Source organism: Schistocerca americana, chromosome 6, assembly GCF_021461395.2.
Source record: "Schistocerca americana isolate TAMUIC-IGC-003095 chromosome 6, iqSchAmer2.1, whole genome shotgun sequence".
NCBI classification, from domain to species: Eukaryota; Metazoa; Arthropoda; class Insecta; order Orthoptera; family Acrididae; genus Schistocerca; species Schistocerca americana.
The window spans coordinates 63054574-63079566 of record NC_060124.1 but is presented as its reverse complement, the minus strand read 5'-3'; the positions used below and the strand labels follow the sequence as shown (position 1 = coordinate 63079566).

Genomic DNA, 24993 nt, shown 5'->3' with positions numbered 1-24993 from the left:
CATCCTAAAGGGAAATCTTTGTGCCACAAGCTCCTCTTCTCCCCAATCCTATTCAACACCTCCTCATTAGTTATGTGATCTACCCACCTAATCTCCAACATTCTTCTGTAGCACCACATTTCGAAAGCTTCTATTCTCTTCTTGTCCAAACTATTTATTGTCCATGTTTCACTTCCATACATGGCTACACTCCATACAAATACTTTCAGAAACGACTTCCTGACACTTAAATCAATACTCGATGTTAACAAATTTCTCTTCTTCAGAAACGCTTTTTTTGCCTTTGCCAGTCTACATTTTATATCCTCTCTACTTCGACCATCATCAGTCATTTTGCTCCCCAAATAGCAAAACTCCTTTACTACTTTAAGTGTCTCATTTCCTAATCTAATTCCTTCAGCATCACCCGACTTAATTCGACTACATTCCATTATCCTCGTTTTGCTTTTGTTGATGTTCATCTTATATCCATCCTCCTTTCAAGACACTATCCATTCCATTCAACTGCTCTTCCAAGTCCTTTGCTGTCTCCGACAGAATTACAATATCATCGGCGAACCTCGAAGTTTTTATTTCTTCTCCATGGATTTTAATACCTAATCCGAATTTTTCTTTTGTTTCCTTTACTGCTTGCTCAATATACAGATTGAATATCATCGGGGAGAGGCTACAACCCTGTCTCACTCCCTTCCCAACCACTGCTTTTCTTTCATGCCCCTCAACTCTTATAACTGCCATCTGCTTTCTGTACAAATTGTAAATAGCCTTTCGCTCTCTGTATTTTACTCCTGCCACCTTTAGAGTTTGAAAGAGAGTATTCCAGTCAACATTGTCAAAAGCTTTCTCTAAGTCTACAAATGCTAGAAATGTAGGTTTGCCTTTCCTTAATCTATTTTCTAAGATAAGTCATAAGGTCAGTATTGCCTCACATGTTCCAACATTTCTACAGAATCCAAACTGATCTTCCCCGAGGTCGGCTTCTACCAGTTTTTCCATTCGTCTGTAAAGAATTCGCGTTAGGATTTTGCAGCTGTGACTTATTAAACTGATAGTTCGGTAATTTTCACATCTGTCAATACCAGCTTTCTTTAGGATTGGAATTATTATATTCTTCCTGAAGTCTGAGTGTATTTCGCCTGTCTCATACATCCTGCTCACCAGATGGTAGAGTTTTGTCAGGACTGGCTCTCCCAAGGCCGTCAGTAGTTCTAATGGAATGTTGTCTACTCCCGGGGCCTTGTTTCGACTCAGGTCTTTCAGTGCTCTGTCAAACTCTTCACGCAGTATCATATCTCCCATTTCATCTTCATCTACATCCTCTTCCATTTCCATAATATTGTCCTCAAGTACATCGCCCTTGTATAGACCCTCTATATACTCCTTCTACCTTTCTGCTTTCCCTTCTTTGCTTAGAACTGGGTTTCCATCTGAGCTCTTGATATTCATACAAGTGTCTCTCTTTTCTCCAAAGGTCTCTTTAATTTTCCTGTAGGCAGTATCTATCTTACCCTAGTGAGATAAGCCTCTACATCCTTACATTTGTCCTCTAGCCATGCCTGCTTAGCCATTTTGCACTTCCTGTCGATCTCATTTTTGAGATGTTTGTATTCCTTTTTGCCTGCTTCATTTACTGCATTTTCATATTTTCTCCTTTCATCAATTAAATTCAATGTATCTTCTGTTACCCAAGGATTTCTACTAGCCCTCGTCTTTTTACCTATTTGATCCTCTGCTGCCTTCACTACTTCATCCCTCAGAGGTACCCATTCTTCTTCTACTGTATTTCTTTACCCCATTCCTGTCAACTGTTCCATTATGCTGTCCCTGAAATTCTGTACAACCTCTGGTTTAGTCAGTTTATTCAGGTCCCATCTCCTTAAATTCCCACCTTTTTGCAATTTCTTCAGTTTTAATCTACAGTTCATAACCAATAGATTGTGGTCAGAGTCCACATCTGCCCCTGGAAATGTCTTACAATTTAAAACCTGGTTCCTAAATCTCTGTCTTACCATTATATAATCTATCTGATACCTTTTAGTATCTCCAAGATTCTTCCATGTATACAACCTTCTTTTATGATTCTTGAACCAAGTGTTAGCTATGATTAAGTTATTCTCTGTGCAAAATTCTACCAGACGGCTTTCTCTTTCATTTCTTACCCCCAATCCATATTCACCTATTATGTTTCCTTCTCTCCCTTTTTCTACTCTCGAATTCCAGTCACCCAAGACTATTAAATTTTTGTCTCCCTTCACTACCTGAATAATTTCTTTTATCACATCATAAATTTCTTCAATTTCTTCGTGATCTGCAGAGCTCGTTGGCATATAAACTTGTACTACTGTAGTAGGCATGGGCTTCGTGTCTACCAGTTACACTAATGCGACCATAATCTATGTTTGGCATCAACGTGCAATAACCACTCACAGATAGTGGGTGGCAGCACTAGACATGGATTATATACAAAGCATGCCGAGGGGATGTGAAAAACAGTGTAGTCATTGTTGTAAAGCTGAAACAGGGTAATTTATCTGACATCCAAATGGGGATGGTCATTAACCATAACATATTTATTATTACTATTATTATTATTATGCACTGTTCACATACTATGCATATTGCAATGCTGATTCATTAAGGTTGTCTCATAATGTGTAAGAGATGTAAGGCAAAAGAAACAAATAATGTAACGAAGACTCATATTATGGCATTTCATCCAAGATCTAATATCGATTATCATACACTAAATGAAACTCTATTGGTACAATTCCTACATTATCTGGTGGATAGCAAGCTAGATATTAACAAAAAGCTGAAATAATCAAAAATATTTTTTCAGTACAAGTGAGCAATAAGAATACTATATAAAATAGCTGCACACACATTTGTTCGGTCTTTATCAAAGACTTTTGTATTCTTACACTTATTTCCCATTATATTTACTGTTAATGATATTTCGTAGTAATAACACATTAATTTAGTTGAACTTCATCATTTTCTTCATGTGGATACCACAGTCATATGTCTGTCACAGGACATTTTGGAGTTTTCCACCTCTGCTGTTTTTCGTAAGTATTAAATTTATAGTATCTTTCACGATTGGGCAATTTCAGCCTTCCAGGCCATTTTCAATTGCAGTAGGTGTCGATGTGTTGAAATCTCAGATTGTCTATACCCACCAGTTAATAATAGGATAACTGTACAACACATCAATGCCTTCTGCATTTGAAAATAGCCTGCAAGGCTGAAATCGGCCAGTCGTGAAAGATATAATAAATTTAATACCTATGAAAGACAGGTGAGGTGCAAAACTTCAAAATGTCCTATAGCTCAGCTTTGGTTCATACACTTACAATGGAAGCAACAAAAATAGATTTCCCAGAGACAATGTCTCCTTGCTTTGAGTTCCTAGTAGAATTCTGTATTCTGGTGCGAACATTTTTTAACAAGTCCCCATCACGCATAAAGCAAAAAAGTGAACCCTACAAATTCAAAAGCAAAGCAAATACATTTCTTAATGGCTACAGTTACAAATTAAGTTGCCACCATCATTAAAGCACTGAAGATTTTTTGTTACAGGCCATTATCACTGCAAAGGTAACTAACTATTACTCTTTGATAATTATTACTGCACTCACTTTATTATTAATCTAGCAGCAGCAGTACAGAATACTTATTTAATGTAACTGAGAAAACAGCAGCATTTTACAAGTTTGAGCCTACTTGCGAATTTTACGAAGTTAAATTTAGTCTCTGTAAGTGCAAAGACTATATGACAGTGTAGTGACAGTTTTCAACGAATAAAGCATACAGACTGAACTCGTACCAACTGCTGCTCTGCATTTAAGAAACACTTTGGCTTTTTTCACATTTCCAAAGGCTCTCTTTCACGATGAGATGTATGGAACATGATAAAATGAATTGATTCAGGCCACTTTAAAATTGTGCAATCAACTGAGACTCAAACTTGGATCCTAAACTGTGGAAGTTTGACTATGAGGTTAATATATATTGTCACATATGTGTCCCACTCTGGTATTTGGCTTTGTGGAAGATGAATGCCACCAGAGGTTATGGACCTAGGATGGCTGTCAGAGGGCACAGTCTCAGTGTAACATTGCGCTCACAGCATGAGTGCACCACTTGTCTCACTGTACGAATACGCTGGCCAATGGTGTTCTTTGCAGCCAATATAAATATGGCCACCCAGCAAATGGTCGGCGAGTTCTGTACTTGTGTCTGATATTGTCGATTACTATCATGACTATACTTCGGACTACTGGATAACAACCTTGCTTTGTCAGATTGTCTCTCTCTTTGCTCTTGACCTGTTGACACATCACTACAGCTAAGGTTTTCACTTTGTACTTCATTGTTCACATAGGTTGATTTGGTCCTGAAACTGTCTGTGTCCTGTCCACCACCAATCAGCTGTGTTCAGCTTGGCTCCTGCTAGGTGTCATGTTCTCTTCCACAGGTGGCTCTAAGTGTTTCTCTCCTGGATTCTGATACAAGTGCTGATACCTGGCTACTAGCAGACATAGCATTGGGAATAAGGAAAACAAAAGTTGTTCGGTAGCATGGACACTAAACTGATTTGCCTGCTGGAGTAACAGCAGCAGCTATGCAACAGCAGCAGCTTCAGATAGACTTGTTATAAAAGTCGCTTCAGGTTCAGGCAGACAGATTCCGAGCAAATGAGGAAGCTTTGCTCCAGATCTCAGCACCCTCTGCAGAAAATGTATCCATTCGTCCTCCACTGTCTCCACCTTTCAGAGATGCTGCGGAGGACTGGGACACATATTTGCATCGAATCAAATAACATTTCACGCTGTTTCAAGTCACGGGTGATTCACTACAGTGATCGTTATTTCTGTCTTGGGAGTCATCGGGCACAATTTTCCATCTCCACAAAGTAGCACCTCTGTCTGAGAACGACGTGCTCTTCTTTTAGGAGATATACTCACTGTGGACTAATTATTATTCACTGATATATCATGTGGTTGTTTCCAGGCTTGAGTTTCACCAATATTGTAAAGAGCCTTGAGAATCATATTGCTCCTGGGTCACTGAATTGCAATGTCTCAGCTGCAAATGCTGTTTCACTTGCTCCAATCAAGAGTGCAAGGCTTCTTACGCAGACTCCTTGATTTAGGATGTTGGGGTTCAGCTGGGAGCTGACCCTGAGGCTTGCACAGTAGTGGTGAAACTGAATAATCTATCACTGGAGGACTTCTTGTGCATCGTCCACTTGGTCAAGATTGCGCAGGCTGCTAGCAAATGACTGAAGGCAAGGCCATAAGTCATGGCAGTGAACATGCCACCACATGTTCCACACCCATGCAGCAAATGTACGGTGACTATCAGGTTGCAGCAACATTGTGAGTCATCATTGTCCGATGACTCTATGGCGTCCAACTATCTGGTCACTCCTCACTGATGGTCACAGGGACTACTCCCTTCATGCCCACAGTATTTTTCTGCTGACTCCCAAACAGACTGTCTGAACTGCTGTTGGTCCTTCACACACAGTGGCAATGAGGGGCATCCCTACCTAGTGTGTAAAAGTTGCAGGGGCTCTTAAGAGCAGGGAATGTGAATGAGCACGTGTTTGAAAATCAATGCCTTTAAAAAAAAGGTAGTTTAAGACAATCATGTATGTGATTAACACATTGTGATATTTTTCACTGTGAAAAATGTATGATAAGTGTAAAATTGAGACATCCCAAACCATAGCGAGAAGTCATTAGTACAATACATGGAACATGCAATTAAAGAAACCAAACCGAATATGCTGACTCTGGGCTAAAAATAATACCTCAAAGATGATGTCCTGGTACCCGTAGCAAAATGTTGAGCCAAAAGGATTGGTCGTGTTTGTTGAACTTGCCCTGTTCAGAACCACAGGTCGCTCACTTGGTTTAAGCTGCTCTGATATTGTGTCCCATTTAGTGTACGCAGATATCTGTAGACACAGAAAGGAAATTACTATTGATGACATTGAAATAAAGAATTTATGCTTTACATTGAAGCTGTTCCTTGCATAAATAGTGTCATTCATAAAACTATGTCTGACCGTTACTGGGATTGGAGACACATCTATTAGCTGCCTGCTTCCTTCCGACCCATGCCTTGAATCTGGTGGCAATGTCAGGTGAAATTCACAGCGATGATACCTGTACAGTGAAGCAATGTGGCTCAGACACAGGAATTTCCTGATTAACGTTTATTATAAAACTGGGCTTCACAGTTAAAATAGATGAGGTGGGTCTCAATTATTGTCTACTCCATGCAAATTAATTAAACAAATACAACTAATCATTTCAGCTTACTAAATAAATTAGTTTTAGGACCAAAGACTACTAAAATATTTTGTTACCATGTATTTGTTTATCCCGTATGCATTCCTATGCCATCGATCCGAATGTGATGAAACTTTGGTGAGTCATCGTGCATATGCCCATGAAGGTTTCTGAATTAGTACATCCATTTTATGATACGTGGCATGTGAGTTATTTCAACAAATGAGTGTATTTCATATGGTTTATCAGCAGTTTGTGTGTTTTCAGAATATAAGAGCACACACATGACATTATTGGATTGAACCAAACACAAACATCAACATTTCAGTTCATATATTAACATTACAGGAGGAGTTTATTGCAAAACTCCAACTGCCAATTGACATTAGATAATAGATATCACAAACATGCTCTCTTCTTTCTCCAAGTGGATTTGCAACAGTTATTACACAGCATCATTTTTTCTGTCAAATCATTTATGCCAGCTAATCTACAAACAACTGGTCAATCTATGCATTAAGCATAAAAGACAAAGGCAACATGAGCTTCAGGAACAGACAAGCAACAGGAAGCAAAACTGGAAATCATTTGAGTACAAAATGCTTGAGCCTGCTCATCTGAAAGAGATGAGAAACAGGAAGAAAGGATGAAATCCATTTGAGTATGCAGTGCTAGATCTAGATGAACACCGTACACTGATTTACATACATCTTGCTGCAGTCCATTACCATGCTAATAATGTTTACAGTCTTCACTCACATGTGGTTATTGGAAAAAAATGGATGAATTATGTATGTATTGCAGTGCCCTCAAATTTAAGACTGAAACAACAGAAATGGGCTGTGCGGGTGGAACAGTGAAATTTCCACAATTACTTTCACTATCTGAACCATTATCAATGTTGATATTAGGTGACAAGCCAATCGAAACATTTACTGGCAAACAATGCACATACAGAACAAATTTTTTCTCTGCAACAGAGTGTGCACTAATAGGAAACTTCCTGGCAGATTAAAACTGTTTGCGAGGTCAGAACTTGGACCTGGGACTTTTGTCTTTCGCAGGCAAGTGGTCTACCGATTAAGCTGCCCAAGCAGGACTCATGACCTACACACGCAGTTTTACTTCTGCCAATACCTCATCTCCTACCTTCTCAACTTCAGACAAGTTCTCCTGCATATCTTGCAGAGCTATCTCACCTGGAATAAAGGATATTGTGGTGTGAAAATTTACTCTGGAAACATGCCCCAGCCTGTGGCTATGCCACGTCTCCACGATATCCTTTCTTCAAGGTGTGCTAGACCCATAAAGTATGAAAGAGAATTTCCATGAAGTTTGGAATGTAGGAGATGAGGTACTGGTAGAAGAGAAGCTGGGAGAGTGGGTCATGAATTGTGCAGTCAGTAGAGCACTTGACCAGGAAAAGCAAAGGGCTTTGGTTCAAGTGCCAGTCTGTTACACAGTTTAATCTGGCAGGAAGTTTCGTTTGGAAACACAATTCAATTTCCACGTGAAATTTTTCACTGCAACAAATGTTGTGAATTACACGGCATTCAAAGTGCAGAGGCCAATTTATCACCATGCGAGTTAGTCAGATCACAAACTTTTCCAATTTATTTCATGGGGACCACTGCTGAACAAATAAATCAACATAGTCAGTTCAATATTTAGACTGTACGAGAATGTTGCTGTATTAAAAACTTGATACCATCAACACAACAAATTAATTCGATTGTTGAACTAATGCCAGCTGATGACTACAGAGTTACAATTACAACAGACAAATCACCTGCCAGTCAAGACAAAAGACAGTACAATGTACCAACAACTTATGAAGTGGCGATTATTATAGATGGTGAAGAGTTTAACTGGCATGCCATAATTCTTCATTGCACGAATGGTGATATTCAGTGAGTCTCAGATACTCAATGCTCATACGAAATGTGAGACAGTAATATCTGGCTTTATTCTGGCTTGAAGAAGGGGGATATTATTTCAACATCAAATTTGAAAATGATGAAAACGGATGAACAAGAAAGTCAGTCCCGTAAGTAACCTATTCATATCAACTGATGTTTTATGAAAACACTGAAAATCACATACTGAAACATTGACAATTATTCCATCCATAGCTGTGTTGATGCAAATGCAAAAATTGAAACCGAACAACTACTCTACATTTGATTAAATCAAACCAAGTTGCGTTCTTAAGAGTACATTCTTTTATGTGATGCAGGTGCTAATGATAGCAATGTGAATCCTAATGAACTGGAAAAATTGGTTAAACTACAGCCAATATTTATAAGTCCCTTGCACATGCCATGCAAGAAGCATTGATGTATGTTCACATATATGAGCACCTAGATCTTTTTATTACATCCACATACAATCCTACAAGGGATGAAATAAAAGAACTTCTGTTAACTGGAGAATCATCATTGGATTGTCACAATATTTCCACGTGCGGGTTCAAACAAAAGTTGAAATCTTTAATGGGTTTCTTTGTCGAGTATCGTGTTTCTGGTTCAAAAATGGCTCTGAGCACTATGGGACTCAACATCTTAGGTCATAAGTCCCCTAGAACTTAGAACTACTTAAACCTAACTAACCTAAGGACATCACACACATCCATGCCCGAGGCAGGATTTGAACCTGCGACCATAACAGTCCCGCGGTTCCGGACTGCAGCGCCAGAACTGCATGGCCACCGCGGCCGGCTTCGTGTTTCTGGAGAAGCACACTGTTGGACATACTCCACTGAATGGCAAGGGATAGCACTGCCACATGCACACATTATATTTGGTTGATCGAAAAAGTGACACCATATGAAATTGATCAAGTCACTCCAGTAGAGGTACCAGATGTTGACACTAAGCCAGATTGATTTGAAGTCATCAACTGAAACTTGATTCATGGTCCATTTGGCTTACTTAATAACAGTTCACTATACATGTCTAATAGGTGTTGTAGTCGTTGTTGTGATCCTCAGACCAAAGACTGGTTTGATGTCTCTCTCCATGCTACCCTATCCCATGCAAGCATCATCATCTCCGAATAACTAATACAACCTGCATCTTTCTTAATCTGCTTGCTGAATTCATCTATTCATCTTCCTCTACTCATGCTTCCCTCCAGTACTAAACTGCTAATCCCTTGATGTCTCAGAATGTTTCCCATCAACCAATCCCTTCTCCTAGTCAGTCTGCATCACACATTTCTTTTGTACCCAATTTTGTTCAGTACCTCCTCGTTAATTACATGATCTACCCATCTAATCTTCAGTGTTCTTTTGTGGCAACACATTTCAAAAGCTTCTATTCTCTTCTTGTCTAAGCTGTTTATCATCCATGTTTCACTTCCATACATGCATACACTCCACACAAATGCTTTCAGGAAAACTTCCTGCCACTTAATTTTATACTTCTCTTCTTCAGAAAAACTTTTCTAAGACATTGCAAGTCAACAATTTATATGCACTCTACTTCATACATCATCAATTATTTTGCAACCCAAATAGCAAAACTCATCTACTACTTTAAGTGATCAATTTCCTAATATAATTCCCACAGTATCACCTGATTTAATGTGACTACATTCCCTTACCCTTGTTTTGTTTTTGTTTATGTTCATCTTATATCTCCCTTACAAGGCGATGTCCATTCCATTCAACTGCTCTTCCAAGCCCTTTGCTGTCTCTGACAGAATTAGAGTGCCATCAGCAAACCTCAAAGTTTTTATTTCTTCTTCCAGACCCTTTGCTCCTACTGCAGATTTTTCTTTGGTTTCCTTTATAGCTTGATCAATGTACAGACTGAATAACATCAGCAATAGGCTAAACCATCTCTCACTCCCTTCTCAACCACTGCTTCACTTTCATGCCCCTCAACTCTTATAACTGCTGTGTGGCTTTTGTACAAGTTGTAAATAGCCTTTTTCTCCCTGGATTTTATCCCTGCTAATCTTCAGAATTTCGAAGAAAGTACTCTAGTCAAGACTGTCAAAAGCATTCTCTTAAGTTGACAAATGCTATAAAAAAAGTTGTAGTGTCAGTATTGCCTTTTTGTGTTCCTACATTTCTCCAGAATCCAAACTGATCTTCCCTGAGGTCAGGTTCTGCCAGTTTTTCCATTCTTCTGCAAATAATTCATACCAGTATTTTGCAACCATGACTTATTAAACTGATAGCTTGATAATATTCACAACTGTCAGCATCTGCTTTCTTTGAAATTGGAATTATTATATTCTTCTTGAAGTCTGGGGTATTTTGCTTCTCTCTTACATCTTGCATACCAGATGGAAGAATCTCACTAGGCTATCAGCAGCTTTCAACAGAATGTTGTTTACTCCCAGGGCCTTTTTCAGTTTAGGTCTTTCAGTGCTCTGTCAAATTATTCTCGCAGTATTATATTTCCCATCTCATCTGGGCTATTTCATCTTCATCTATGTCCTCTTGCTTTTTATGATACTGGCCTCAAGCACATCTCCCTGGTATAGACCATCTATATACTCCTTCCACCTTTCCCTTCTTTGCTAAAGACTGGTTTTCCATCTGTGCTCTTGATATTCATGCAGCTGCTTCTCTTTCTTCAAAGGCTTCTTTAATTTTGCTGTAGGTGATGTCTACCTTTCCCTAGTGATATATGCTTCTAAACCCTTACATTTGTCCTCTAGCCATTCCTGCTTAGGCAATTTGCACTTCCTGTCAATCTCATTTTTTAGACATTTGTATTTCCTTTTGCCTTCTTCATTTACTGCATTTTTATATTTTCTCCTTTCATCAATTAAATTCAATATCTCTAGCATTACATAAGGATTTTTACTTGGCCTCATCTTTTTACCCAATTGATTCTCTGCTGCCTTCCCCATTTCATCTCTTAAAGGTACCCATTCATCTTCTACTGCATACCTTTCCCCTATTTTAGTCATCCATTGCCTAATGCTGCCTCTGAAACTTTCAACAACCTCTGATTCTTTCAACTTATCTAGATCCCATCTCCTTAATTTCCTACTTTTTTAATAATTTTTCACTTTTCATCCACAGTTCATAACCAATAAATTGTAGTCAGAATCCATTTCTGGCTCTGAACACATCTTACCATTTAAAATCTGGTTCCTAAATCTCTGTCTTACCATTATATAATCAATCTGAAAGCTTCCGGTGCCTCCATTCTCTTCCACGTATACAACCTTCTCCCATGATTCTTAAGCCAAGTATTGGCGATGATTAAATTATGCTCTGAGCAAATTTCTTACAGGCGGCTTCCTCTTTCATTCCTTTCCCCCAGTCCATATTTACCTATTACTTCTCCTACTATTGAATTACCATGACTATTAAATTTCCACCACCCTTAACTATCTGAATAATATCTTTTATCTCAACATACATTTCTTCAATCTCTTCATCATTCACAGAACTAGTTGATACACAAACTTGGCTACTGTAATGGTGCTGTGGGCTTCATTTCTATCTTGGCATTCACTACACTGTTCATAGTAACTTATCCACATTTCTACTTTATTATTTATTGTTAAACCTATTCCTGCATGACCCTGTTTGATTTGTATTTATAACCCTGTATTCAAACAATGGAAAATCCAGGATGAAATGTAAAAATACGACACACACACACACACACACACACACACACACACGCACACAAACGCACGAAAACGCATCTTGCACACACGCCTGCAGTCCCAGAGAACTGAAACCACACTGTGAGCAGCAGCACCAGTGCATGATGGGAGTGGCGACTGGGTGGGGGTAAGGAGCAGGCTGGGGTGGGGAGGGGGAGGGATAGTATGGTGGGAGTGGTGGACAGTGAAGTATTGCAGTTTAGGAGGGGGGCAGGAGAGAAGGTGCAGAGGGGGGAGGAAGTAACGGAAAGGAGAGAAATAAAAAGAAATTAAAAGACTGTGTGTGGTGGTGAAATGACGGCTGTGTAGTTTTGGAATGGGAATAGGGTGGGGGCTGGGTGGGTGAGGACGGTGACTAACGAGAAGGTTGAGGGCAGGAGGGTTACGGAAAGTAGGATGTATTGCAGGGAAAGATCTCATCTGCCCAATTCAGAAAAGCTGGTGTTGGTGGGAAGGATCCATATGGCAAAAGCTGTGAAGCAGTCATTGAGATGAGGGATGTCATGTTTGACAGCGTGTTCAGCAACAGTGTGGTCCACTTGTTTTTTGGCCACAGTTTGTCAGTGGCCATTCATGTGGACAGACAGCTTGTTGGTTCTTATGCCTACATAGAATGCAGCAAATTGGTTGCAGCTTAACTTGTAAATCACATGACTGGTTTCACAGGTAGCCCTGCTTTTGATGGGTAAGGTGATGTTAGTGACCGGACTGGAGTAGGTGGTGGTAGGAGGATGTATGGGACAGGTCTTGCATCTAGGTCTATTACAGGGGTATGAGCCATGAGGTAATGGATTGGGAGCAGGGGTTGTGTAAGGATGGACGAGTATATTGTGTAGGTTCGGTGGATGGCGAATACCATAGTAGGAGGTGTGGGAAGGATAGTGGGCAGGACATTTCTCATTTCAGGGCACAATGCAAGGTAATCAAAACCCTGGCGGAGAATGTAACTCAGTTGCTCCAGTCCCGGATGGTACTGAGTTATGAGGGCAATACTCCTCTGTGGCCGGGCTGTAGGACTTTGGGAAGTGGTGGGAGACTGGAAAGATAAGGCACGGGAGATTCGTTTTTGTACAAGGATGGGAAGATAATTACGGTCAGTGAAGGCTTCAGTGAGACCCTGGGTATTTTTTGAGAGGGACTGCTCGTCACTGCAGATGCGACAACCACAGATGGCTAGGCTGTACGGAAGGGACTTCTTGGTATGGAATGGGTGGCAGCTGTCGAAGTGGAGGTATTGTGGTTGTTAATATGTTTGATATGGACTGAGGTACTGATGTAGCAATCTCTGAGGTGGAGGTCAACATCTAGGAAGGTGGCTTGTTGGGTTAAGTAGGATCAGGTGAAGCAAATGGGGGAAAGTAGTAGTAGTAGTAGTAGTAGTTGTTGTTGTTCTGGAGGAATGTGAATAAGGTGTCCTCACCTTCAATCCGTATAGCAAACATGCCATCAATGAATCTGAACCAGGTGAGGGGTTTAGGATTCTGGGTTTTTAGGAAGGATTCCTCTAGATGGCGCATGAATAGGTTACCATAGTATGGTGCAATGCAGGTGCCCATAGCATTACCGCAGATTTGTTTGTAAGTAATGCCTTCAAAGGAGAAGTAATTGTGGGTGAGGATATAGTTGGTCATGGAGACTAGGAAGGAGGTGGTTGGTTTGGAATCCATAGGGCATCTTGAAAGGTAGTGTTCGATAGCAGTAAGGCCATGGGAATTAGGAATGTTAGTGTACAGTGAGGTGACGTCAATAGTGACAAGCAGGGCACCGTGTGATAAAGTGACAGGAACTGTGGAGAGTCGGTTGAGGAAATGGTTGGTATCTCTTATATAGGAGGATAGGTTCCGAGTAATAGGTTGAAGGTGTTGGTCTACGAGAGCAGAGATTCTCCCAGTGGGGGCACAGTAACCGGCCACAATGGGGCGTCCTGGGGGGTTGAGTTTATGGACTTTAGGAAGCACGTAGAAGGTGGGAGTGCGGGGAGTGGTCAGTGTAAGTAGAGAGATGGACTCTGGGGAGAGGTTCTGGGATGGGCCTAAGGCTTTGAGTAGTGATTGGAGATCCTGCTGGATTACTGGAATGGGATCACTGTGGCATGGTTTGTAGGTGGAAGTATCTGACAGCTGATGGAGTCCTTCTGTCACGTAATCTTAGCGGTTCAAAACAACGGTGGTGGAGCCTTTGTCTGCAGGTAAGATTATAAGGTCGGGATCAGTTTTTAGATGGTGGACTGCAGGATCTCCCATCACTAATCAAATCCTTAGGCCTATCTCAGAAGACTCTTCCAGTGACTGACTACATTATGACTGAGGTACTTACCCCACTAGTGAACTGAAGTTTACATCAGGACATGAGTTCGCTGGTCAGTAGAAGGATCTAATTATAATTTTATGCCCACGCTGATACTTGAGTTTTGCTCAAACAATCTTGCATACAGCTTCAACTTCTATCTCGGTAGATTTGAGTTTCTCATCTATTGCAACAAATATACCACTTCCATTTCCCGTTAGCCTACCCTTTTCATAGACGATTAAATTTCCCCCAAAATTCTCACTGCTGTCAACTTCAGAAATCAACCAGCTTTTTGTACATGGTATTACGTGAGCTTCACTACCTTTCTGGTGTGCTCTTTGTTGCAAATGTTTTGGGGCAGTGAACCACTAAAATTTTAATACTCTCATCTGCAGGGGGGGGGGGGGGGGGCATTTTCTTAGATCTTACACTGATACTTCTGGGTCTCCTACAGTTATTTTGTTAGCTGGACAAGTGGAGAGTCACCTAATCTGAAAAATCCTTGTGTGCACCTCACACACAGTCAGCTACCTGGTTAGCAGCCTCTGATGTGCAATGCACACCTAAGCCATTCAGGGGGTCTTTACACTTCTCCAACCTATGGTGCAAGCCTAAGGAAGTCAGAGCCTAGCTTGTCACAGAACCTTGACAGCCTCTGGTTCACACCTTCTGGTTCAAGCCTTCCACTTGACTCAGAACCAGGGGAGAATAATCTATTCTGGGGACAAAGCTGCAGGTTGTGAGCTTCATTGAAATCCATTAGCAAGGCTGTGTTTTCTACCTTCTTGGCCAGTCTCCGAAACGATTGAATTATGATATCACATCCCAGATGTTCTAAGCAAAGAAGGGAAGGCAGAAATGTGGAAGGAGTATATAGAGGGTTTATACAAGGGTGATGTAATTGAAGACAATATTATGGAAATGGAAGAGGATGTAGATGAAGATGAAATGGGAGATAAGATACTGCGTGAAGAGTTTGACAGAGCACTGAAAGACCTGAGTCGAAACAAGGCCCCGGAGTAGACAACATTCCATTAGAACTACTGATGGCCTTGAGAGAGCCAGTCATGACAAAACTCTACCATCTGGTGAGCAAGATGTATGAGACTGGCGACATACCCACAGACTTCAAGAAGAATATAATTCCAATCCCAAAGAAAGCAGGTGTTGACAGATGTGAAAATTACCGAACTATCAGTTTAATAAGTCACAGCTGCAAAATACTAATGCGAATTCTTTACAGACGAATGGAAAAACTGGTAGAAGCGGACCTCGAGGAAGATCAGTTTGAATTCCGTAGAAATGTTGGAACACGTGAGGCAATACTAACCTTACGACTTATCTTAGAAGAAAGATTAAGAAAAGGCAAACCTACGTTTCTAGCATTTGTAGACTTAGAGAAAGCTTTTGACAATGTTAACTGGAATACTCTCTTTCAAATTCTGAAGTTGACAGGGGTAAAATACAGGGAGCGAAAGGCTATTTACAATTTGTACAGAAACCAGATGGCAGTTATAAGAGTCGAGGGGCATGAAAGGGAAGCAGTGGTTGGGAAAGGAGTGAGACAGGGTTGTAGTCTCTCCCCGATGTTATTCAATCTGTATATTGAGCAAGCAGTAAAGGAAACAAAAGAAAAATTCGGAGTAGGTATTAAAATTCATGGAGAAGAAGTAAAAACTTTGAGGTTCGCCGATGACATTGTAATTCTGTCAGAGACAGCAAAGGACTTGGAAGAGCAGTTGAACGGAATGGACAGTGTCTTGAAAGGAGGATATAAGATGAACATCAACAAAAGCAAAAACGAGGATAATGGAATGTAGTCAAATTAAATCGGGTGATGCTGAGGGGATTAGATTAGGAAATGAGACACTTAAAGTAGTAAAGGAGTTTTGCTATTTGGGGAGTAAAATAACTGATGATGGTCGAAGTAGAGAGGATATAAAATGTAGACTGGCAATGGCAAGGAAATCGTTTCTCAAGAAGAAAAATTTGTTAACATCGAGTGTAGATTTAAATGTCCGGAAGTCGTTTCTGAAAGTATTTGTATGGAGTGTAGCCATGTATGGAAGTGAAACGTGGACGATAAATAGTTTAGACATGAAGAGAATAGAAGCTTTCGAAATGTGGTGCTACAGAAGAATGCTGAAGATTAGATGGGTAGATCACATAACTAATGAGGAGGTGTTGAATGGAATTGGGGAGAAGAGGAGCTTGTGGCACAACTTGACTAGAAGAAGGGATCGGTTGGTAGGACATGTTTTGAGGCATCAAGGGATCACAAATTTAGCATTGGAGGGCAGCGTGGAGGGTAAAAATCGTAGAGGGAGACCAAGAGATGAATACACTAAGCAGATTCAGAAGGATGTAGGTTGCAGTAGGTACTGGGAGATGAAGAAGCTTGCACAGGATAGAGTAGCATGGAGAGCTGCATCAAACCAGTCTCAGGACTGAAGACCACAACAACAACATCCTAGATGACAGGCATTGTTTATCCCAATATGTGGTACAATGTGCACTTTGCTACATGCTGTTCCCTCAATGCTTGTTGCAACAGGCTCTTCAACATACTGAATGAATGTGCATGTTTGATCTAATGGGCACCCAACAGAGAGGTCATCAGTGCCCTTACATTTATGAAAATAAACGAATGTGGAGATGAACTAAACGTGTTGTGTATAAATGCACTGGAAATGACCACACAGTCACTCTGCATCACATGTACTAAAATCAATTATGAGGGAAGAGACTTAATCAAGAAATTAAAACACAAAGAAAATAAAACACAAAAGAACTAAAAGAAAAGCACAAGGAAATGTGACTGGCTGACCACTAACAAAAAACTAGGATTAGCCAGCCACCCTTCGACACGTTAAGATCATCTCCCTAAAATCTTGTTAAAAACGTTGGACAATTAACATAACTTTAAAACCCTAACCACATTCATTTAATCATTACATAAAATAGACAGCAGATCCGCTGGCAAATCTGCCGAAGTCTGCTGTTCGGCATATAAAATGCGGTCCAATAAAATGTGGCACACTGATCTGTATGCCACAAGCACCACACATTGGAGGGTCCTCCCACCAGGTAAGAATCCACGTGTCACGGGGCTGTGGTCTATGTGAAGATGAGTAAGAAGGACTGGGTCCCACCGACGTGGCTGGAAGGAAGTACTCCATGGTTGAGTTGTGCGCTTGATGACATGGAGCTTGTTATCAGTTACTGCCAGCCACTCATCTTCCCATTGACACATGACCTTGTACTTCAACAGCAAGGCGATAGCATGCAGGGGGATAGCACACCGAAATACCAGAGGATCATGACACGCCTTCTTGGCTGCTCGATCCACCCTTTCATTCCCCGGAATTCCAATGTGCCCAGGTACCCAGCAGAAAGACATCTCCTTCCCAGTCACTGTAGTTGTAGGAGGGCATCCTGGATATTCTGGGTTGCTGTATATGCTGGGTACAAACACTGAAGAGAGTAAAGGGGGCTCAGAGAATCTGAGCATATGAGAAATCTAACACCGAGAGAACATCTCATCTGCTCCAGTTCTGCGTCGAAGATGGTAACTTCTGGAGGCAGTCTGACCTCAAGGACATGATCTGGGAAAACGACAGAGCAACCAACAGAGGCCCCCTGCTTAGACCCATCCATAAAAATAACTGCAAGGTCGTGGTAATCAGATAAAATGTCACAGAATATTGCATTAAAAATGGAAGTAGGTGTGCTATCTCTCCTGTACCGCACCAAATCTGAAATCACTCTGGGTCTCTCCAGTAACAAGGGAGGCAGAAGGTTAAAACCCTGGATTTGGGGTCGTATTGGCTCCACACCGAGTGAATCCAGCACAAGCTGCACGCAGATCCCAAATGGCATCGTGGCTCGTGGACGGTTGGAAAGAAGGCGTTCCAGAGGTGGATGAGCAACAATACGGTGTGCAGGTGAAGTTTGAGCTGCAAGGAACTTACACGCCTGACACACCATGAGGAGATGGCACCAGGTGTAAGTGGCAGTTCCTCCGCCTCAGCACAGATGCTAGGTATGGGACTGGTCTGATAAGCACATGTGGCCAGCCATATCCCCTCATGATGGACAGCGTCAATGATATGCAAGTAAGAGGGCCTCACTGAGCCACACCCCGTGCAAACGTAATCCCTCGTTGAACAGAGATGCATCCTGTCCGCTCCCCAAGACCTGTGGCTGCAGCACTTGATGTTCAGTGCCTTCAGGGTTCTGGCTATCAGATCTCACAGGTGTGGTAACCACGACAACTGGGAGTAAAAAATGAGGCCCAGAAACCACACTATGTAGGATGGTGTCCCCCATATTTAAGGCAGGCAAATTAGAAAGACAATGAGAATGATTAAAATGAACACACGCACACTTATTTGCAGAAAACTGAAGAGCCGTCTTTTTGGTCCACTCTCTAACTGCTGCACTTTAAGTTGCAACTGACGGCTCGCCGTTGCAACACTGGAGGAGGAACAGAAAACATCAAAATCATCTACAAATAAGGAGCACTGTGCAGGGCTCTTTGCCATAGATGTGATACTGTTGATGGCTATGGCAAAGAGGGTAGCACTTAAAACACTACACTGAGGAACACCATCCTCCTACTCAAATGAAGCAGACAGTGTGTTACCAACTTGGGTCCTAAAAAACCGCTGAGACAGGAAAGACTGTATGAAGATGGGGAGGTGGCCACGAAAGCCTGACTGATTCAGTTGTGTGAGAGTACAGTATCTCCAAGTAGTATAGTATGCCTTATTATATTGAAGAACATGCCGACACAGTGATGTTTGCGGAGGAAAGCCTGCTGAATAGCTGCTTCTAGGAGAGTCAGATTGTTGACAGTGGACCAAAATCTTAGGAATCCACACGGACAGCAGCTAAAGAGTCGCCTGGTCTCTGACAACCAGATCAGACGATGGTTAACCATTTGTTCCAGGGCCTTTCCCACACAGCTTGTTATGTCAATACTCCAATATCTATTGGGACATGTACAGTCCTTTCCTGGTTTGAAGAGAGGGATCAGAATGGCCTCCCTCCATGAGTTGGGGAAGTTGCCTGCCTGCCATATTAGGTTAAAAAACTTGAGGATGATTTCCTTTGATGTCGCTGGCAAATGTCTAAGCCTGCAGTACTGGATTTGGTTGTGCCTGGGTGCAGTGTCACGAATCTCAGTCAGTGCCGATTTGAGCTCCTACATGGAGAAAGGGGAATTGTACGCCTCAGAACTGTTGGACCTGAAGTCCAACTTTTCCCTATCTACAATCACACGATAGCGAAGAAACACTGGATCCTGGCCTGCATTGGCACTAGTTTGTGCAAAATGTTCGACCAGTGTCTGAGCAATGTCTGTGGGTGTTGTCTGGAGGCACCCCTGTTTCAGCACTGCTGCTATCGGTAAACAGCTGCGTTTACCGGAAATCCTCTGGATGGCTCCCCATACTTTTTTAGAAGAAGCAGAACAATTGATGGGGTCCAGGAATGCTTGCCATGATCCTTTCTTACTTTCCCTAATGACGTGTGGAGTCTTGGCCCTCATGACTCGAAAGGCCCTACGGTTATCTGCTGTCGGTCGGCATTTAAAATGTCTAAGGGACGCACTACTTTCCCAGATCACGGAAAGGCACTCATCTGTCCACCAAGGTACCAGTCGCCTCCTAAAATGATCTGAGGACTGTGGGATGGAGAGGTAAGAGGCACGATGGATCACTCGTGTGATGTTGTCCACCCATCCTTGGACGCTGTCACAGTGTTCAAACACAGCCAGCTGGCTGAAACACGTCTAGTTGACCCCACTGACCATCCATTTTAGGGGCTTATTTCAGGTGGTGAGCCATTTAATAGGTGAAGGTGGATTGGGAAGTGGTCACTGAAATGAAGGTTGTCAATGACCTACCATTGAACAGAGTCAGCGAGGGCGGGAGAACAGAAAGAGAGTTCGATGGCTGAGAATGACCCAGTAGCAGTAGAGAAATGTGTGAGTACCCATGTTCAGTACACACAGCTCGTGAGACATCATGAGGCCTCCAAAACCCGACCCCTAGGGCAAGTATTGGTCAAGCCCCAAAGGACATGATGGGCATTGAAGTCTCCCAGGAGGAGGAATGATCGCGAGAGTTGTGTGATAAGATCTGTTGGAGCCTCAGAGTCCAGTGCATCTTGTGGAGGTAAATACAGTAAGCAAACAGTGATCCTTTGACATACATGAATTTGAACTGCAACTGCTTGCAGGTCAGTAGCCAAGGGGTGCTCATTAGTGACAAAAACTGCAACACCTTCTTTGGCCCTTTCCCCGAAAGGTCATCCTTGCGATATAGTGTGTATCCCTGTAGTACAGGGACACCTTCATCTTTAAAATGTGTTTTCTTGTAAACAAAAGCATAAGGGACGTGCCTGTGCTAGGAGTTTCTGTTCCTCCACATGAGCCCTGAACCCATTCATGTTCCACTGTAGCATGGAAGCCATGTCATCAGTGTGGTTTTAGTTTACCCCTATTTTTGCACTGAGGAGGTGAAGCACTTTAAGAGTGAGGGGGAGTGGTGGGGCTGCCTGGATAAAAGGCATGTAACTCCATGATATCCTCCTCAACAGTAGTCACACAGGAAAGAATGACGTCTGACAATGCGTGGGACAGCTTTTGACCTGAATGTTGTGCCTTTCCCTGCACCCTGTCCCTTTGAGGATGGGGGGAAGGGGACACTGAGAGGCACACTTCTTTTCTTGTACCTTCTGGATGCTCACTGCAGAACTGTTGTTGGTCTTTCCTGGTGCACCTGCCTGAATTGCTTTGTCCTTACTCTTTTTCCCTTGTCATGTACACGTGCAGGTACAGGTACAGGTGCTTGTGGGGCATACAGGCACACTAGGCATCGTCTGTGTCTAAGCGTCCACCTTGGGAATAGGTTTTTGCATGTGGAAGAATATAAGGTGGCAAACATAGGGGGGTTTCATCACCTTATATTCTTTTTGGCTTCAGCACAGGGGATCCACTTAGTCACTTTCAGTCCTGTATTTTGCATTCTTCCGCAAAAACGGCAGTCTAGACTCCAGATTGGATGGTTCCCAGAGCAGCTGATGCAGATCGCCAGAAACGGGCAGTCAGTCCCAGTGTCATGAGCGGCTTTTCTGAAATTATTGCAGGCCGCTTCACCTCCACAATTCACAGTTGTATGGCCAAAATGCTGTCATTTATAGCACCACATAGGGTTTCGAATGTAAGGCCGAACATTGAGTCGAAGGAACGCTGCCATAAGATGTTCAGGTAGTGTCGGAGAACTGAATGTGAGAATGGAAGTGGCAGTCTTTTCAGTTGCTCAATTATTCCTGTGCGTTCGTTGCTCCACATCGACTGCTCCCTGGGATGCCCATTCTTGCTTCAATTCTGCTATGTCCATGTCCATGGTATCTTGGCATGTGACAACGCCCTTACTGGAGTTGAAAGAGATTTGCATCTCAACAATGATATCATCATCACCCAGTTTCTGCAATTTCTTAAGAAGGTCTACCTGCTTTGACCTGTTTTATAGATTTTAATGTTCCAGCAAGGCCTTCCAAACCCTTATGGATAAAAAGGGGGACACATTTTCAAATGACCCCTCCTTCCTCTTTATCACCTGGAACACATTGTTATTCATGACTCCATGAGCCCTGTTACTGCAGTCGAAAATATTCTTATTGTCGGGAGGACTAGCCCCTTTCATTCTTTTGAATGAATGGGTGTGAATACTCCCAGGCAGCGCACCCTTGCCACTGTGAGGAGGAGAAGATGATTTCGAGGGTTCCATCTCGGTCCCAGGAGCAGCGAGGGAAATAAGGGTCCACTCACACAGAGCCCCGTGTGCCCGAGTAAGCCTTATACAACTGAGATCGGCAGGTAGCACACAGTCTGGCCGCTAACGACTATCCATCTCAACAGCCATGTATCTCTCAGCGTGCTGCACACATTGAGATTGAGAGGTTTTTTTTATATAGGTGTGTCCCGTCCTTGCAATCCGGGCGGTCAAGTCAAGATCCCCATTCACTGAGACACACAAAGTTCCACCGCCGTGCCACACGATGGTTGCTGAAGCATGCCCAGAGCTTAAGACGAAGGGGATTGGTGGTGCTTACCAGTCACCAGCTCAGGAACCCCAGGGTCAGCAAGTCCATACCCAGCAAATCAAACTGAATGATGACCCCTGGGCATACATACTGAATGTACAGCTTGTTCCTTCCCTTCACTGCCATTTCCTTGAGAGACTGCATATATCTGAACTACCAAAGATTAATTTACCACTACCCTTTTGCATTTGCCTCCCCTTGACACAAGACCCAGCATTTTCCCCAAAAGGTGAAGTGAGTATCACTTGTTCAGTTTTGGTTTCAGTGGAAGACAGGACCTTGAACTTGTTGGTTACAGAGGGTGGGCGTAGCACTCCGAGTTCTCCCTGGTTCCTATCTCCCCTTCACAGAACACCTAGACCTACCATTTGCACACCACTCACAGTCAAGACAACAAGCAGTGATAGATCATGTATTTTCTGCAGGAGGACAGTATCCACAGGAGAGGGTATTACTTGCAATACCTCTCAAACTCTTGGGTGCCCACTTAACACACTCATTCGCAGCAGCTTCCAATTGCTTGATAGCAGTTACAGCGATTCCCAGCTGCTTATAAACAACAACTAGCTTATCTTATGTTCAAGAACAGCATACATAGCAAGGTTGCATGGTGTCAGGTGCAATATTTTACAGAATAGTAAAAAGTAACTTTAAACTAAGGTTGCTGATTATCTTTTGATTTATGGGTCCAATGAGCTACAAATATTACCAGCAGTCTTTTAGAGCTGAAGTGAGTAACAGCCAGAGCAAGATACATATTATGACAACAGAAAGAACTTGGTACATAATGTACTGCTGGATACAATACACACTCCTACTAAAACAGAAAACTAATTTGACACAGTATGTTAGTTATCTGTGGTAGCTGTAAATCACAAACGCCAATTTACTGCAAAATGTGTTATGCACAGCATCCACAACTTACGAAAATTCTTGAAAATATATGTTTGCAAGCACCCATAAATTCTCAAACATATACCTTCTTCACGGTGTTTATAAATGAATATCGAGGTTTTAACACTTTATAATATTAATTACATTAAACTTACAGTTATAAATTATATGTCAAATGAAAGAGCAACTCAAACAGTTTTACCAAGAACCTTATAAATGTTCAATGTGAGCACCGTTTGTCACACAGCACACATCAAGTCTATAGCTGAGTTCTTCGCAAACGACAATGACAGAACTTGCTTTGCATGGCCTCCATGTTCACCCGATCTAACGCCATGCAATTTTTTCCTTTGGGGCTTCATCAAGGATTGTGTGTATATGCATCCGCTACCAGCAGACATCCCTGAATTAAGAAACCAGATTGAAGCAGCTGTTGCTACAATCACTGAAGACACACTTATCAATGTTTAGGAAGAACTCAGCTACAGACGTGATGTGTGCCATGTTATAAATGGTGCTCACACTGCACATTTATTAGGTTCTTGGTAAAACTGTTTGAGTTGCTCTTTCATTTGACATATCATTTATAACTTTAAGTTTATATCTAAAAACAAAGATGATGTGACTTACCAAATGAAAGTGCTGGCAGGTCGACAGACACACAAACAAACACACAAAATTCAAGCTTTCGCAACAAACTGTTGCCTCATCAGGAAAGAGCAGACATCTGCTTGTGTCTGTATATGTGTGGATGGATGTGTGTGTGTGTGTGTGTGTGTGTGTGTGTGTGTGTGTGTGTGTGTGTGTGTGTGTGTGTGTGTGAGTGTATACCCGTCCTTTTTTCCCCCTAAGGTAAGTCTTTCTGCTCCCGGGATTGGAATGACTCCTTACCCTCTCCCTTAAAACCCACATCCTTTCGTCTTTCCCTCTCCTTCCCTCTTTCCTGATGAGGCAACAGTTTGTTGCGAAAGCTTGAATTTTGTGTGTACGTTTGTGTTTATTTGTGTGTCTGTCGACCTGCCAGCACTTTCATTTGGTAAGTCACATCATCTTTGTTTTTAGATATATTTTTCCTACGTGGAATGTTTCCCTCTATTATAACCATAACTTTAAGTTTAATATAATAAATATTATAAAGCATTAAAACCCTGATATTCATTTATAAACACCCTGTACAATGAAATTAAGGAATGGTTGGTTTTGAGGAGTATACCATGGCCAAAAGCTTCTTCAAAGTATAAATTAAGGTTACAATTGACAATACAGCAAACGTTATTCATGGTACTCACAAATATTCGAAAAAACACAATATATCACGATATACAAAAATACTGACACAATCAAGATTATGTGAAGAGGACGCAAACAGTAGAATGTTAGAATCCAGAATTTCAAACTGGACTTATCTGCCACATGCAGTCTAACGTACAGAAAAAAATGAAAGTTTGCTTGTATATGTAAATAAATGCATAGACTGCATGGATTTTTTGCTTAGATGAATTTGAGACATCTCCTTCACTGGCAAGCCAGAGATGAACACTGATCGATCAGTTTATCACACTCAAAAATGCAGAAACTGTTATGCAACAACAAAGCTCATCTTCTGCATGGCGCGGCTAACAATGCAATCTTGTCAACGCTGGTTATGAGGGATATCCACTCTAGAGCCGCCAATCAGTTCAATATGATGGCAAATACAGCACTTTAAAAGTACAAAATAACCACGCTAAACAATTAATCATTGGGTTTCACCATATTC

General features: G+C 41.8%; 1 protein-coding gene across 1 annotated transcript in view; it reads right to left on the bottom strand.

Annotated features, from left to right (window-relative positions):
* The window catches only part of LOC124619484 (PHAF1 protein CG7083), a 133996-nt gene that overhangs the window by 35997 nt on the left and 73006 nt on the right, over window positions 1-24993 (bottom strand). The window contains exons 9-10 of the mRNA XM_047145898.1: window positions 6077-6176; window positions 5819-5965 (exon numbers count right to left, since the gene is read on the bottom strand). Coding sequence (XP_047001854.1) covers window positions 5819-5965; window positions 6077-6176 — 247 coding nt within the window. The remainder of the gene's footprint in view (window positions 1-5818; window positions 5966-6076; window positions 6177-24993) is intronic.